Source organism: Pongo abelii, chromosome 6, assembly GCF_028885655.2.
Source record: "Pongo abelii isolate AG06213 chromosome 6, NHGRI_mPonAbe1-v2.0_pri, whole genome shotgun sequence".
Taxonomy (NCBI): Eukaryota; Metazoa; Chordata; class Mammalia; order Primates; family Hominidae; genus Pongo; species Pongo abelii.
The window spans coordinates 756,152-773,950 of NC_071991.2; the positions used below are offsets into that span (position 1 = coordinate 756,152).

The 17,799-nt window shown below is 54.9% G+C and overlaps 1 protein-coding gene across 2 annotated transcripts in view; it reads left to right on the plus strand.

Annotated features, from left to right (window-relative positions):
- DNAAF5 (dynein axonemal assembly factor 5) overlaps positions 1–17,799 on the plus strand; it is a 59,881-nt gene that overhangs the window by 17,416 nt on the left and 24,666 nt on the right. For both annotated transcript variants that reach the window (XM_024241246.2, XM_063725850.1), the window contains exons 5-6: positions 9,326–9,558; positions 11,367–11,579. In XM_024241246.2, the coding sequence (XP_024097014.1) occupies positions 9,326–9,558; positions 11,367–11,579 (446 nt within the window). The remainder of the gene's footprint in view (positions 1–9,325; positions 9,559–11,366; positions 11,580–17,799) is intronic.

The following is a 17,799-nucleotide window of genomic DNA, read 5'->3' on the forward strand; positions in this document are numbered from 1 at the left end:
TGGTCGGACCTAGAAGCTAAGCTGTGGGTTGTTTGCTCCTGGCGATTTCAGCTGGGCTTTCCTCACCGATGAGGAAATGCTGCCCCTTAGAGAGGGTCCAGCCCGTCTGCCTAATTCATGCTACACGGAGCCCAAGCTGCGTGGCAAATCGTTCTCCACGTGCTCACTGAGAAGCCAGTGGAAGACCCTTCAGGTGTCAGTGGGGCAGGAACGGCCGTCCCCAAGACCCAGGAGGGGCCCGTCCTTCCCGCTGTGCACCGGAGAGGGAGGCGGGGGGTCGAGGGGACTGTTTCTGGAAGGTACGATCTACGATCCTTGGAATGCGGTAAGGGAGAAGACGGAGCGAGGCGCACACACATATGCAAACACACATACACATATTCACGTGTATGCACATGTACACACACACACCTGCGCACACACGTGTACATGCATATCCTCACACACGCGTACACACGTATCCGCACACACACGCACACCTGCGCACACACATCTACATGCATATCCTCACACACGCGTACGCACATATCCGCACACACACACGCACACCTGCGCGCGCATGTCTACATGCATATCCTCGCACACGCGTACACACGTATCCGCACACACACGCACATCTGTGTGCACACGTCTACATGCATATCCTGGCACACGTGTACACACGTATCTGCACGCACACACACCTGTGCGCACGTGTATACGTGCATATTCTCACACATGCGTACACACATATCTGCACACATCTGCACACGTGTGTACATGCATATCCTCACACGTACACACGTGTGTGCACATGTACACATGTAGGTACCCATCCTGCCCTGCCCCCACGAACTGTCTGGCCCTGCTAGTCGGTTCCCGGAAGGGGCTTCCTCCCTGTGGTGGAAACACAGGCTTTCAAGGCTGCCTGATTTAGAATTGGTTCAAGGACTTGGGAATGTTCCTGACTGATAATTGCAGCAACACAGTTATAGTGTATCTGTGCCGAGGCATAGGGAGTGTCGTTAGGCACAGAATTTTTGTTTCCAGTAGAGCGGAGTAAATTTAGAATTGAATGACAGTCAGAGTCAGTGGCATAAGCACTACGTTGTGTTAGATTTTTGGCATTTTCTCCTCAAATTACTTTTCTTCAGTCTGTAGATTTGAATTTTAAATGCGATTTCTCAGATTTTTTTCTACAGTATTTTAAATGTCAGATCAGAAGATTATTTGAGTCCCTTCCTCAGAACTTTGCATTGGCCTTGTATTGCCAAGCACACGCCCTCCCTACCGTCCTGCTGCCTCCCGCCCGCCTTGCCCAGGGTCTGTGTCGTCCCTTTCCCCCACCTGCCGAGCCCAGGGTCTGTGACGCCCTCCTTACCGTCCTGCCGCCCCCCACCCGCCTTGCCCAGGGTCTGTGACGCCCTCTTTACCGTCCTGCCGCCCCCCACCTGCCTTGCCCAGGGTCTGTCACACCCTCCCTACCGTCCTGCCAACCCCCGCCCGCCTTGCCCAGGGTCTGTGACGCCCTCCTTACCGTCCTGCCGCCCCCCACCCGCCTTGCCCAGGGTCTGTGACGCCCTCCCTACCGTCCTGCCAACCCCCGCCCGCCTTGCCCAGGGTCTGTGTCATCCCTTTCCCCCGCCCGCCTTGCCCAGGGTCTGTGACGCCCTCCTTACCGTCCTGCCGCCCCCCGACCGCCTTGCCCAGGGTCTGTGACGCCCTCCCTACCGTCCTGCCAACCCCCGCCCTCCTTGCCCAGGGTCTGTGTCGTCCCTTTCCCCCACCTGCCGAGCCCAGGGTCTGTGATGCCCTCCTTACCGTCCTGCCGCCCCCCACCCGCCTTGCCCAGGGTCTCTGTCATCCCTTTCTACCACCCACCTTGCCCAGGGTCTGTGACGTCCTTCTTACCATTCTGCCACCCCCGTCCACCCTGCCCAGGGTCTGTGACATCCCTTCCACCGGGACCATACTGCATTCACCCTTCAGGGCTGCAGCTCTGTGAGTTTTGAGCAGCACCGCCTCTGTCCCCCACATGTGGGCATCACCGCCCAGAACTGCCCTTGAGCCCCGGCGCTGCTGCTGTGGGCTGCGTCCTGTGTGTCCCTTCCAGGATGTCACGTGCATGAGGTCGTGAGAGCGTGGCCTCTGGCGTCTGCTCCTTCCTCTCTGTGTTGGAGGCTCATGTGTGGCACCTGTGTCTGCAGCACTTTCCTTCTTCACGTGAGTCACGTTCCCTCCCGTGGATGGACCATCTGGTCACCAGCAGGGGCGTATTTGGGTCCTTTCTAGTTTTTGGCCATCACAGGTAAAGCTGATGTAAACACTTGCAGACTGGTTTCTGTGAGAGTGTTTTATTGGATAAACACTCAGGCGTGGGGCTGCTGGGCCACAGGTACAGTCCTTACTTTGTTAGAAACTCACCACATGCTGTTTTCCACACCCTTCGCACCATGTCGCATCCCCACAGGCACTGGACGAGATTTCCAGGTGCCGCAGTCAGGCCAGCGTGTGGGGTGGAGTTTGCTGTTTTTAGTGTGTCAGTTGGTGTGCAGTGTTGGCACACGGTGTTGGTGTGCAGTGTTGGCACACGGTGTTGGTGTGCAGTGTTGGCACACGGTGTTGGTGGGGTTTGCTGTTTTCAGTGTGTTGGTTGGTGTGCAGTGGTGGCCCACGGTGTTGGTGGGGTTTGCTGTTTTCAGTGTGTCCAGCTGGTGTGCAGTGGTGGTGGCCCATGGTGTTGGTGGGATTTGCTGTTTTCAGTGTGTCCGGCTAGTGTGCATTGTTGGCACATGGTGTTGGTGGGGTTTGCTGTTTTTAGTGTGTCCAGCTGGTGTGCAGTGCTGGCCTACGGTGTTTTAGTTTGCGATTCCCTGATGAGAGGACGTTGGGGCCTTTTCCTGTGCTGTGTTGCGCTTCTATGCACCCATACATCTTCGTTGGTGGCTATTCAGACCTGCTATCCATTAAATCGAGTTCTCTGTTTCCAAGTGCAGAGTTTGAGGACCCCTGCCGTGCCCTGGATGCAGGTCCCTCATCAGACTGTTTCAGGCTCCACAGCGGGGCCTCAGCTCCGGCTCCCGCTCCCCTCCTCAGAGCTCTGGCAGCTGCCCCCCACCCCACCTGCTCTGCTTCCTCCTGCCCCCACCGCAGTGGAGGTGCTCCTTCTCCTCGGTGGACTCAGGCCCTGTGCTCACCTCACCGCTCGCTCCAGGGGCCAGTTGTCTGCTGCCATCCCCAGCACCCAGAGGCGGTGAGCCAGGCTCAGTGGCTCTGTGAGCACCCAGTGAGCCAATGAGTGGCTGCGTTTCTTGTCCTACCAGCAAGAACGGACAGTCCAACGGTGTGGTTGGGTTGCCGAGAGGGTGAACAGGCAAAGTTTGGTAATATTTTCAGACCACAGCTAACACAGGTGGTGCTCAGAGGTAATGATCTATCAATAAGGAATTCACATGGGCCTGGATCTGAAGTTTCATCAGAGTCCAGTTTTCCTGTTTCCTAAGAAAATAAGGTACACACCATGTGGAAATATAATTCGTACCATATAATTTGTCATTAGCTTTGCAGACACAACGTAAGTTTCCATTAACAGCACTGAAACCTCCGCCTTAAAAACCAAGCTTCATGCTGGGAGGGTTGGGAGGGCATCACTTACCGTCCTCAAGTCGGCCACTTCCCTGAACAGAGTGCCCTTCTCACACGGAAGCACACATTCACGCCTGGTGTGTATCTGACAATCGCACTGCCAGCCGCCAGCAGCAGATGGCTTGGTGACAGCGGCTCCAGAGTCCTTTCTGCTTTGAGATTATCCCTCTGTTAAGATTGTTTTCCTTGGCAATGCCTGAGTGTAAAGGAAAGCGTCTCTTGGTGCTGATGAGTGGCTGGCCAGAGCTTTTCACACAGGAGGACAGAGTTGGCTCTTCTTAAAGCCTGACTTAGAAGTGAGCAGGGTTCCCTGTGGATGAATGCTGCCATGTGACAGCCTTCCCCCTCCATTCTCCTGTTCTGCCTCAGAGCTCGCACCCATTCTGCTTTGCTTATGTGTTTCATCCGTGTGTTTGGAAAGATGGAAGCTTGAATGGAAATTGTCAGAAACGTTACGTTGTGCAAACGGGCTGGAAAAGCTGGTTAGCATCGTTTGAAGCCAGCAAGGTCCCACACGTGGAGCACTGGCCCCCTCTCAGTTAGCCGGGGGTGTTACAGAAGAAGGAACTTCTTTTTCTTTTTTTAAGGCAGACTTGCTCTGTCACCCAGGCTGGAGTGCAGTGGTGCGATCCCAGCTCACTGCAACCTCCACCTCCCAGGTTCAAGCAACTACTATCCTGCCTCAGCCTCCCAAGTAGCTGTGATTACAGGCGCCTGCCACCGCACCCAGATAATTTTTGTATTTTTAGTAGAGACAAGGTTTCACCATGTCGGTCAGGCTGGTCTCCAACTCCTGACCTCAGGTGATCCACCCGCCTCGGCCTCCCAAAGTGCTGGGATTATAGGTGTGAGCCACGGTGCCCAGCTTCTGTCTGCTATAATATTAAGTATAGAAAAACAGGCTTCAGAACCATGTTCAGAACCATGTGCTGTGAGTCCATAAGGACCACATGGAGGAGGGTGGTCCCCTCAGATAGTAACATTGTATTTCTCCTTTTTCTGTGTCTGGAAACAAACACTCGCCGTCGGTGCTGGTGCTGCAGTTGGTGGGTGTTGAGTGCAGTCACCTGCTGCACAGGTTCATGGCCTGGGAGCCTCACAGGCTACATCGCACAGCCCAGGCATCGCACAGCCAGGCACCTATGAGGCTGCGCCATCCAGGCTTGTGTACGTCACTGTAGGACATTCACGCAGCGACGAAATCACCCAATGACGTGTTTCCCAGAACACACCCCCACGGTTCAGCAATGCCTGACTGTACCCAGAACCAGTGGTCCCCTGCCATTTTGGCACCAGGGACTGGTTTTGTGGAAGACAATGTTTCCATGGGTGGGGCAGGAAGCAGGATGGTTTCAGGTCGAAATTGTTCTACCTCAGATCATGAGACATTCAATTCTCATAAGGAGCACGTAACCCAGGTCCCTCACACGCACAGTTCACAGGAGGGTTTGCCCTCCCCTGAGAATCTTATGCTGCCACTGATCTGACAGAAGGTGGAGCTCAGGCGGTCACACTCCTTCACCATCTGCTCACCTCCTGCTGTGGGGCCCAGTTCCTAACAGGCCTCAAACCAGTCCCGGCCCGTGTCCAGGCCTTGGGTACCCCTGCCCAGCATCGGCCAGTATTTCTTTGGAAACAGCCACAAGCCCAGGTGCCCACAAAGCTCGGTTCAGCTGTCAGCAGACCCCTCCCTGGCTGTTCTTGGTCACGCATCCCTCATTTTACAAACTTTCCAGAGTGGATCGTCATCAGGAAGAAAGGTGCAGCCAGGCGTGGTGGTGCATGCCTGTAATACTGAGGTCAGGAGTTCAAGACCAGGCTGGCCAACATGGTGAAACCGCATCTCTACTAAAAATACAAAACTTAGCCAGGTGTGGTGGCATGCACCTGTAGTACCAGCTACTCAGGAGGCTGAGACATGAGAATGGAGAATTGCTTGAACTTGGGAGGCGAAGGTTGCAGTGAGCTGAGATCGCACCATTGCACTCCAGCCTGGGTGACAGAGCGAGACTCCATTTCAAAAAAAAACAAAGGAAGAGAGTTGTGTTTGCACCCTGGCTTTTTTGTTTTTTACAAAATAATGAGAAGATCATTTAAACAGCCAGCAGAATTTTAATTATTTGGAACTAATTCCATAATACAGCATAAAAACAGAAAAATAACCAGAAAAAGGTTAAAAATGGGGTGTCCTGGTACAAGCTGTTCTTCTTCTTAAAACATACCCTGTAGGCTGGGTGCAGTGGCTCACACCTGTAATCTTAGCACTTTGAGAGGCCGATGCAGGAGGGTTGCTTAAGCCTGGAAGGTCAGTGCTGCAGTGAGCTGTGATCGTACCACTGCACTCCAGCCTGGGTGACAGAGTGAGACCCTTCCTCTAAAAATAGAAAAAGACCCTTTAAATCCTGACATGTCATGGTTTCATTTCTATCTTTACAGTTGTTCTGAATTTTTTTTTTTTTTTTTTTTTTTTTTGAGATGGAGTCTCACTCTGTCGCCCAGGCTGGAGTGCAGTGGCGTGATCTTGGCTCACTGCAACCCCCACCTCCTGGGTTCAAGTGATTCTGCTGCCTCAGCCTCCGAGTAGCTGGGATTACAGGCGCTTGCCACCACAACCGGCTTATTTTTTCTATTTTTAGTAGAGACGGGGTTTCACCACGTTAGTCAGGCTGGTCTTGAACTCTTGACCTCAGGTGACCCGCCTGCCTTGGCCTCGCAAAGTGCTGGGATTACAGGCATGAGCCACCGTGCCCAGCCTGAATTTTTAAGATCAAAATATTTTCATCAAAGTCCCTGAAGGCTTTTCTGTAGAAATCCACAAACTGATTGTGAAATTCTCATGGGCGTGCAAAGGACCCACAGCTGCCGAAACACTGGGGAGGAGCGAGGCTGAATGGCAGCAGGGCCTGGGTGCGGGACCCACAAAACCACAGTCATGGGGCCGCGTGGTGTTGGCTTTCACACCGATGAGCAGAACGAGAGCGTCCAGAAACAGGCGCCCGCACGTGGACCACTGACTTGATGAAGGCTCAAAGACCATTTAATGGCATCTTTTAATAAGGATGCTATAATGGTAGCATTACTCCTACACCAGAAAGTGAACTTGGAGTCAAAAAATTAACCCCAGATGCGTCAGGGACCTGAAGGTAAAGCTCAGAACCGCAGAGCTAGGACGAAGGCTTCATGACCGCGGGACGGGCCACGCTTCCCGGGATACGTCCTCAAAAGACCACAGAGCTGGGACGAAGGCTTCATGGCTGCGGGCCGGGCCACGCTTCCCGGGATACGTCCTCAAAAGACCGCAGAGCTAGGACGAAGGCTTCGTGGCTGCGGGCCAGGCCACACTTCCCGGGATACGTCCTCAAAAGACCGCAGAGCTAGGACGAAGGCTTCGTGGCTGCGGGCCGGGCCACGCTTCCCAGGATACGTCCTCAAAAGACTGCAGAGTGACGATGAAGCCTTTGTCACTGCGGGCCAGGCCACACTTCCCGGGATACGTCCTCAAAAGACCGCAGAGGTAGGACGAAGGCTTCGTGGCCGCGGGCCGGGCCACACTTCCCTGGGTGCGTCCTCAAAAGCACGCTCTGTAACAGGGTAAAGCGATGTGCTGGACTTCAGAATGAACACTTCTGCTCTTTCAAAGGCCTGTTGAAAAAACGAAAAGACAAACCAAAGACTGAGATGTTTGGAGATGATGTATGTAAGGATTTGTTTGCAGAGTATAGGAAGAGCTCTTGAAACTCAGCAGGAAAACAATTCAGTTTTTTAAATGGGCAGAAAACAATTTGGAAAGACCCTTCACCAGGGAAGATAACACAGGTGGCAAACAAGCCCATGAAGAAGATGCTCAGCGTCGTTAGTCATTGGGGAATGCAAAGGAAAAGCACACGGAAACGCCACTGTGCCTCTCAGACTGGTTTTAATTCAAGACTGAGCGTACCACATGCTGCTGAGAGTGGGAAGGAGCACGGACTGGCTCAAACACTTTGGAAAATGGTTGGACAGTTTCTAAAACAGTTAAACGTGCACCTTCCCTGTGGCCCAGCCCTTCCACAGCTGGTATTTGTCCCGGCACAGTGAAAGCACAGGCCACACAGACTTGCCCTGGACACCATTTGAATGCTTCTCCGCAGAGGAGCAGGCACTAAACTGGCATCTCCCCAGAACAGGCCGCTTCTCAGCTTCAGAAAGGAGCGGGCACAGGCGGACCTCAGAAAACCAAGCGGAGTGAAAGAAGCGGAGAAGGGAGGAGAGTGAACGACAGGTTTCCACTTGTGTCAAGCTCCAGAAAGTGCAGCCCGGTCACGGGACAGAAAGCAGATCCAGGGGTGCCGGGCTGCCGTGGGGGCCACACTGCAGAGGAGCAGAGGAAGCCCGGCAAAGGACGCGGCTGTCACCCCCACCATGCCGACAGCTTCGCAGGCGTGTCTGTCTGATCATATGGGGACGGCTTCGCAGGCGTGTCTCTCTGATCATATGGGGACGGCTTCGCATGCGTGTCTCTCTGATCATATGGGGACGGCTTCGCAGGCGTGTCTCTGATCACATGGGGACGGCTTCGCATGCGTGTCTCTCTGATCACATGGGGACGGCTTCGCAGGCGTGTCTCTGATCACATGGGGACGGCTTCGCAGGCGTGTCTCTCTGATCATATGGGGACGGCTTCGCATGCGTGTCTCTCTGATCACATGGGGACGGCTTCGCAGGCGTGTCTCTCTGATCACATGGGGACGGCTTCGCATGCGTGTCTCTCTGATCACATGGGGACGGCTTCACATGCGTGTCTCTCTGATCACATGGGGACGGCTTCGCAGACGTGTCTCTCTGATCACATGGGGACGGCTTCACACGCGTGTCTCTCTGATCACATGGGGACGGCTTCGCAGGCGTGTCTCTGATCATATGGGGACGGCTTCACATGCGTGTCTCTCTGATCACATGGGGACGGCTTCGCAGGCGTGTCTCTCTGATCATATGGGGACGGCTTCACAGGCGTGTCTCTGATCATATGGCGATGGCTTCGCAGGCGTGTCTGTCTGATCATATGGGGACGGCTTCGCAGGCGTGTCTCTCTGATCATATGGGGACGGCTTCGCAGGCGTGTCTCTCTGATCACATGGGGACGGCTTCACATGCGTGTCTCTTTGATCACATGGGGACGGCTTCGCATGCGTGTCTCTCTGATCATATGGGGACGGCTTCGCAGGCGTGTCTCTGATCATACACGTCAGCACGTGTGGCAAGTGCAAGTGTGTTGCTTGCATCTCTGTGGCTCTAAGTGTTTGTTTTTTGAGACAGGGTCTCGCTCTGTCACCCAGCCTGGAGTGCTGTGGCACAATCCTGCCACCTCAGCCTCCTGAGTGGCTGGGACTGGGACCACAGGCATGCACCACAGCACCTAGCTAATCTTCCTGTTTTTTATAGAGGTGGGGTCTCTGCCATGTTGCCCAGGCTGGTCTTGAATTCCTGGGCTCTAGTGATCCACCTGCCTTGGCCTCCACAGTGCTAGGACTGCAGCCGTGCACCACCTGTGTGAATATTCTCAACAAAAGGGGCGTTTGGCAGCTTTGTGTCCACCCTAAGTCTTGTTTTGAAATGTTGAGGTTGAAACTCACAGGTGTCCCTTAAATGCGACGTGCGGTAACTTGAGTTGTTGAGGTTTTGCTTGTGAATTTCTCATTCTTCTTTCTCTTTTTCGTTCCAGAGCGTCGCCCTGTGCTGGGCTGCCGGGAGCTCGTCTTCAGGAACCTCTCCAAGATCCTCCCCGCCCTGTGCCACGACATCACCGACTGGGTGGTGGGGACCCGAGTGAAGTCGGCACAGCTGCTGCCAGTGCTGCTGCTGCACGCCGAGGACCACGCCACGCAGCACCTGGAGGTCGTCCTCCGGACCCTGTTCCAGGCCTGCACCGATGAGGAGGCAGCCGTGGTCCACAGTGTAAGTGGCCGCATTCCAGTCGTGGTCGTGGAGCTCTAACTCGAGCTTAAGATCCCGCCTCTGTGGTGTGCAGGGCCCGAGGCTGTACTGCAGCCAAGACAGCGTTCCCCTCACCCCCAGGCCGCAGGCCCTCCCCACGCCCAGCCCCTGGGAACCACTGGTCTGCTTTCTGTACCTGTAGGTAACAGCGTGTTGAGGGTGAACCTTCATGCTCATTTTCAAGCACACTCGGGGATGCAGTGCCGGGTGCGTGTTGTGTAAACGTGTTGTGTAAACGTGCCATGCGCCAGACAGGGCCCGGGCTGCTGACACAGGACCAAGATGCCCAGAGTTCAGCATTGACATCTGGGCTGTCCCGAGGGCCCTTCCAGGCTTTGCAGGGGCTGTGGGGGACACCCAGGTGGGGGATGATGGCACAGCTTCGGGTGTCCTGCGAGTGGCGTCCCTGGTGCCGTCCTCTTTCTCACTGCCTGTCCGCACTCGGCTGGTGGTTATCGCCTCGGCACCAGTGGGTATGCACGAGGGAGTCCCATGCTCAGGCCGCTCCTCCTCACTAGGCCAGGCCACACCCTGCGCTGACAGTCACCACCGTGGGCCATGCTCTGTGCTGACAGTCACCACTGTGGGCCATGCTCAGGCCACTCCTCCTTACTAGGCCGGGCCATGCTCTACGCTGACAGTCACCACCGTGGGCTGCGCTCAGGCCACTCCTCCTCACTAGGCCGGGCCATGCCCTGTGCTGACAGTCACCACCATGAGGGCTTCACACCCACCCCACAAGGATGCTTCCTAGTGCTCAGGAGAACAACTAAAGCTTTGACTTGAGGTTTCAGTTCAAAATATCCTCATCTTGAACCTTAAATTCCATTGCAAGGAAGCTTTGCCAGCAGCTTTTACTTCTAGTGGTCCAGGTCACTGTGACTAGCCCGGCGTAGTGGCGTGCACCTGTGGTTCCAGCTCCTGGGAGGCTGAGGTGGGAGGATCGCTTGAGCCCGGGAGTTCGAGGCTGCAGTGAGCTATGATTGCACCACTACTCTCCAGCCTGGGCGACGGAATGAGACACTGTCTCAGATAAAACAAAAAAATCTAAATCACTGTGACTGATTTAAAGTAAACGTTCCAGGTTCCATATTATTTACATGTCATGTTTCTACTTTTCAAAAACTACCACGAATTTAAAATTGTCTGGAGTCCTCTGTGGAACCTACGGGAGAGCAAGAGACACAGGGGCGAGGCTGAGAGGACGAGAGACGTGTGTGTGATCCACTGTGGAATCCCACAGTGATGAGGGGCTGGTGTGCGTGTGATCCACTGTGGGCTTCCACGGTGCAGAGGGGCTGGTGAGCGTGTGATCCACTGTGGGCTTCCACGGTGCAGAGGGGCTGGTGTGTGTGTGATCCACTGTGGAATCCCACGGTGCAGAGGGGCTGGTGTGTGTGTGATCCACTGTGGAATCCCACGGTGCAGAGGGGCTGGTGTGTGTTGATCAGCTTAGTGATGGGCAGGTTGGGTCACTGGCGTCCGATGAGGGGTGTGCGGTGAACCCCGCAGCTGGGACGCAGCATCCTTTGGGCCAGACTTCACTGCCTGGGAGGCGTGTCCGGCTCGCTGGCCTCAGGGACGTTCTGAGACCACACCCGGACTCTTGTACCTTTCCTGAGGGCTCTGAGCATGTGCCAAGGACTCACTCGGCCTAACGCGGGGCTCTGTGTGCATGGCTGTGTCTGGGAGGCCACGGCGCCGAGGGCAGGAGCCCGGCTGAGACCCTCGGGTTTGGCTCTGAGTTTTCTCATGTTTGTTTCTCGCAGTGTACCAGATCCGCAGAGCTCGTCGGGACGTTTGTCAGCCCTGAGGTGTTTTTGAAGCTGATCTTATCGACGCTGAAGAAGACACCCTCCGCCTCCAGCCTCCTGGTGCTGGCCTCCGCCATGCAGGGTTGCCCCCGAGAAGCCCTCCAGCCCCACCTGGCAGCCATCGCCACGGAGCTGGCACAGGCCCACATCTGCCAGGCATCTGAAAACGTAAGAGCACTTGGGAGAGGGGGGAGTGGAGAAGAGGAGCCTCCTCTGCCCGGCCGTCAGCCATCGTAATGACGTGTCTGTGGGTCCGCCCCGTGCCACCAGGCCGAGCCATCGGAAACACCTGCGGTAGCCGGGGTGCCCTCGCTGATAACCCTTGTTCCGGGGCCTCGTCCTGCGCTGTGCAGAGCTCCAGCCCCAGCCCCAGCCCCAGCCCCAGCTGCAGGCGGTTGCTCACGTTTACATTCGTTGCTGCCCCTTTCTTGGCCACACTGACCACAGTTCACGTGTTCGATGACTCAGGAGGCGTCGATGGCCGGCACCCTCCGGCCCATGCTCCTGGGGGTAGATGCAGGGTCCACGTCGTCCCACCCCTGAGGAGCGTGGTCGCACGTTCGCCATCCCACCCAGTCCCCACAGTACCTGCACAGATCGCACGTCCTCAGGGGGCACTGGCAGCCTGTTCCCCATCATACCTGCCTGGCGTTCCGATCTGTGCTTCACACAGCCCAGCTGAGGATTTGCCAGAGACATTTGTTTAATTTGAAACTAAGCAGCAAATCATTGAGCTCGGAAGCTGGAACAGCCTGGGCAGTTGGGCTTAATTGTTTGGAATAATCCATAGTTGTATTCCGTGGAAGAGGTGATGGCTTTGCTTTCGTTTGGAGGTGAGTGGTCCCTGTCAGTGTGTGTGTTGTACTCAGCACCCCAGATCTTTCTAGGACACAGGGCTGCCCCCACCAGGCGGCCGTCCCATGCAGGGCGGGCCTCAGCTCACCCCTGGAGGCCGGCACTTGCTCCGGCTCGATCGTTTCTGGCGGCTTCTGTGGCCCTAAAGCTGGCCTGGGGCGCGGAGACTTTTGCCACTGTGCTCTCAGCCTCTCAACCCGGCCCGTCCTGTGTCAGGCTCCCTCTCCGTCCTCAGAAGGAGAAGTGGGGCTGTGCTCTCAGCCCGGCCCGTCCTGTGTCAGGCTCCCTCTCCGTCCTCAGAAGGAGAAGTGGGGCTCTGCTCTCAGCCCGGCCCGTCCTGTGTCAGGCTCCCTCTCCGTCCTCAGAAGGAGAAGTGGGGCTCTGCTCTCAGCCCGGCCCGTCCTGTGTCAGGCTCCCTCTCCGTCCTCGGAAGGAGAAGTGGGGCTCTGCTCTCAGCCCGGCCCGTCCTGTGTCAGGCTCCCTCTCCGTCCTCGGAAGGAGAAGTGGGGCTCTGCTCTCAGCCCGGCCCGTCCTGTGTCAGGCTCCCTCTCCGTCCTCGGAAGGAGAAGTGGGGCTCTGCTCTCAGCCCGGCCCGTCCTGTGTCAGGCTCCCTCTCCGTCCTCGGAAGGAGAAGTGGGGCTCTGCTCTCAGCCCGGCCCGTCCTGTGTCAGGCTCCCTCTCCGTCCTCGGAAGGAGAAGTGGGGCTCTGCTCTCAGCCCGGCCCGTCCTGTGTCAGGCTCCCTCTCCGTCCTCGGAAGGAGAAGTGGGGCTCTGCTCTCAGCCCGGCCCGTCCTGTGTCAGGCTCCCTCTCCGTCCTCAGAACGAGAGGTGGGGCTGTTGACAGTCATTTTTGTAAACTGTTTTAAGAAACCTGTAAGCAGTTCCCGGAATACACAGAGGGAAGGAAACGGAGCTGGGGTCAAGAAGGGAGTGGGGTAGGGGCCAGGCCGTGTGTTCATGGCATTTCAGCCGCATTCCAGCTTTTCTCAAAACACATTTTTAACACGTCGTCAAATCTGTGTCAGTTCTGCGCTTTCCTTTACTCACAAGGGGTTATGAGGATGGCTTTGATTTCTGTATATAGATTTGCAAGCCAGAAGCATTTTTCCCTAGAAGGGCATAACTTGAAAATGTGCACAGGTGCCTAAATCCTTATCTCACAAACTTTATAGCAAAGAAAGTATAGTTTTCACATCTCCATGTTGGTTACAGGAAAACAGAATTGTGTTATCCCACAGTTGTGCGTTTGGCTCCCCACCTTCCAGTTTTATCGAGGAAAAATTTAATCACGATCTTTCAAACAGAGACGTCTTTCTGACAAAGTCCAGTCACACAGGACCCCTGGGAAGCCAGCATCAACCTTCCAGGCTGCGAACGTGTGTTGGCCCTTTGGCCAAGGAGCCAGTCACAGTGAAAACCCAAGACGTACATTTCACTCCTTTCTTGTTTTTATTTTTTTGTTTTAGGTTGATCCTCCCACCTCAGCCTCCTGAGTCACTGGGACTACAGGTGTGCACCACCACACCTGGGTAATTTTTATTTATTTCTTTTAATTTATTTACTTTTTGGGACAGAGTCTTGCTCTGTCACCCAGGCTGGAATGCAGTGGCGCAATCTCGGCTCACTGCAGCCTCCGCCTCCGGCGTTCAAGCGATTTTCCTGCCTCAGCCTCACAAGTAGCTGGGATTACAGGCACGCGCCACCACGCCCGGCTAATTTTTGTGTTTTTAGTAGAGATGGGGTTTCTCCATGTTGGCCAGGCTGGTCTTGAACTCCTGACTTCAAGTGATCAGCCCACCTCGGCCTCCCAAAGTGCTGGGATTACAGGTGTGAGCTACCGCACCTGGCCCCATTTTACTCCTTAACAGACTGAAATTTTTGGCAAGAAAGGCTGAACGTACTCAGGTCTCAGAATCAGGCCCGCGGCTCTGTGCTCTTCCCGCGGCCGGCCAGGCTTTGTGTCATGTCATTTGGGAAGTCGATTATGTTTCCCACAGCTATTCTCCAGTAGCTATGAGAACAGGTTGAAAATGTCTTTCAAGAACAAACCGAAATTGTTTTCAAAGCCCGTGTTTAAACAGAGAAGTCTGTGAAAATGTATTCTAAACTGAGCCTGGCTTCACTCCCTGCCCTGGGGTTCACAGGAAATCTGGCTTTAGCAGTAGGTACTTCCAGGTGTCTCGGGCCCAGTAGGGCCCCTGGAGCTCGACGGATGGGAACTGGAGTCTCCTGGGAAGGAGTTTAGGACAGGTGCCTAGAGTGAGGAAATGGGTAACTCACCGATTCGCTTCTCACGCAGGGAAACCAGCAGTTCTGGGATGCCATTGCCGTTGTTGAAATAGGAATCTCTTGTGCTTTTCTGAATTAAAAACTTTTGCAATCTTAGATAACATTGTTTTAGAAAACAGTGTTTGAAATATTCAGTATTTCAAAAAATACTGAGAATTATTTCCTGCTGTATCTTTTTTCTTTTTCATTCTGTGTGTGTGCGTTGTATGTAGGCAGACACTGAAAATTGTCTGGTCAAATATAGAGAAATCTATAAATATGAAGTCTTGTCACTTCCTCAGAGACGGTGCCGCGTTCGAGGCAGGAGGGTGGCGCTGGCTGCAAAGGATGCCTGATTCCCCGTTTGTTCCTGTGCTTGGGGGTGTGGTCAGCCAGGAGGGGCTGTGTCTTCTAAACGCGCCTGCCTTTTGATTTTAACCAAAGAGATGATAGCTCCTAAAATGTACATGACAGGTCATTCTAGAAACTAGCCAGATAGTGTCCTCAGAAGTCAGCCAGTTAGTACAGGCCTTAGAGAAATTGGGCTGTGGGAAAAATCAGGAATGGAATAAAAACAAATCTGTGGCTTCTGTGGGAGTTGGGGCCATGACAGGGCCACACAGCTCCACCAGCTCCAAGACAGACAGGGCCATGCGGCTCCACCAGCTGTGAGGTAGACGGGGCCACACGGCTCCTCCAGCTCCAAGGTAGACAGGGCCACACAGCTCCTCCAGCTCCAAGACAGACAGGGCCACGCGGCTCCACCAGCTGTGAGGTAGATGGGGCCACACGGCTCCTCCAGCTCCAAGGTAGACAGGGCTACACGGCTCCTCCAGCTCCAAGGTAGACAGGGCCACGCGGCTCCACCAGCTGTGAGGTAGACGGGGCCACACGGCTCCTCCAGCTCCAAGGTAGACAGGGCCACACAGCTCCTCCAGCTCCAAGGTAGACGGGGCTACACAGCTCCACCAGCTCCGAGGTAGACGGGGCCACACGGCTCCTCCAGCTCCAAGGTAGACAGGGCCACACGGCTCCTCCAGCTCCAAGGTAGACGGGGCCACACGGCTCCTCCAGCTCCAAGGTAGACGGGGCCACACGGCTCCACCAGCTCCGAGGTAGACGGGGCCACACGGCTCCTCCAGCTCCGAGGTAGACGGGGCCACACGGCTCCTCCAGCTCCGAGGTAGACGGGGCCACACGGCTCCACCAGCTCCGAGGTAGACGGGGCCACACGGCTCCTCCAGCTCCAAGGTAGACGGGGCCACACGGCTCCTCCAGCTCCAAGGTAGACGGGGCTACACAGCTCCGCCAGCTCCGAGGTAGACGGGGCCACGTGGCTCCGCCAGCTCCGAGGTAGACGGGGCCACGCGGCTCCACCAGCTCCAAGGTAGACGGGGCCACGCGGCTCCACCAGCTCCAAGGTAGACGGGGCCACACGGCTCCTCCAGCTCCAAGGTAGACGGGGCTACACGGCTCCTCCAGCTCCAAGGTAGACGGGGCTACACAGCTCCGCCAGCTCCGAGGTAGACGGGGCCACGTGGCTCCGCCAGCTCCGAGGTAGACAGGGCCACGCGGCTCCACCAGCTCCGAGGTAGACGGGGCCATGCAGCTCTGTGTCTTCTGTGGGTCAGGGCGGGGCCGGGGTGCAAGGACAGAACGCTGCTGTAGTAGTGGGAGTGTTTTGTTTAGTCTTTCATGATTTACATCAGTGGGGATCCCATGAGGCTTAGAGTTTTAGAACTGATTAGGAAATTTAGAACCAACCCATTGTCTAGCCAAATAATTACCAAACTTTTTTGAACTCGCACCCCCATTAGTAAAAACAGTTTTTAAGCATAGGCCTCCAATATATGTACACTGTTGATAAATCACGTGTTTAAATATATGTACACTGTTGATAAATCACGTGTTTAAATATATGTACACTGTTGATAAATCACGTGTTTAAATTATATGGCCACTGTCCTAACTCACTCTGTACTTTATGAAACATACATAAAATAGACATTAGAGGGACGTTATAAAAAGTAAATACAGGCCAGGCGTGGTGGTTCTTATCTATAATCCCAGCATTTTGGGAGGCCACGGCAGGAGGATCACTTAAGGCTAGGAGTTTGAGACTGCAGTTAGCCGCAATTGCACCACTGCACTCGAGCCTGGGTGACAGAACAAGACCCTGTCTCTAAAAGATAAGTTAAAATTTATTTAGAAAAAAATAAGCATACGCAAAGCCTTAGGAATTCCTGGGTCCAGCACACGCCTGCTGTGTTGCGGGCTTCAGAGCCTGGCTGATTCACAGTGGATGAGGCTGGAGCCAGGAGGGGAAGCCATTCAGCCAGCGCAGCCTTAGGTGCAGAGCTGAGACTACACCTCCCCATCAATCAGGAAACACTTTAAACCATAGAATTTTATTTGTCTTTCTTAAAACTTGGTGTTATAGAAATATCCAACAGCAGAGCGAAGGTCTGCCAGCTTCATTGCTGACCAGCCCTTTGCATTCATGTTCTGCCTGCCTGGGGCCACTTTTCTTTTTAACTTTGGAGGGTGCTGAGAACTTGAGCGTGTTGTAAAGCAGATAATGCAATGCGCCGTCGTTTCCCTCACAGGTACCGTGGTGTGCGTCACTAATGCAGCTTCTCGACCACATAGCTCAAGTGCCTGTTCACATTTCACAAAATAAGCACAGATTCCTGAGCTCCCAGTCTGTGTTCAGTTTCCCCATCAACAAGCACGCCCTTTTATGGTTGACGTGCTGGCACCCTACATCCAGCGCCTGGGGGCTCTCCCTGCAAGGGCTCTCCCATATGCCCGCTGCCCCTCGTGAGCCGTAGACTAGGAGCCCCGGGCGGGCTGTGTCAGCCCTGGCACTGGGGCTGGAGCTGCAGCCCTGTATTAGTCCATTCTCATGGGGCCGGAGCTGGAGTCCTGTATTGGTCCATTCTCGTGTCCTAATAAAAACCTACCAGAGACTGGGTAATCTATAAAGAAAAAGAGGCTTAATGGACTCAAAGTTCCACATGGCTGTGGAGGCCTCACAATCATGGCGGAAGGCAAAGGAGGAGCAAAGTCACGGCAGGCGAGAGAGAGTGTGCAGGGGAACTGCCCTTTATACAAACATCAGATCTCGTGAGGCTTACTATCATGAGAACAGCACGGGAAAGACCCACCCCCAGGATTCAGTTCCCTCCCACAGGGTCCCTCCCCGGCCACGTGGGGATTATGGGAGCTACAGTTCAAGATGGGATTCAGGTGGGGACACGACCGA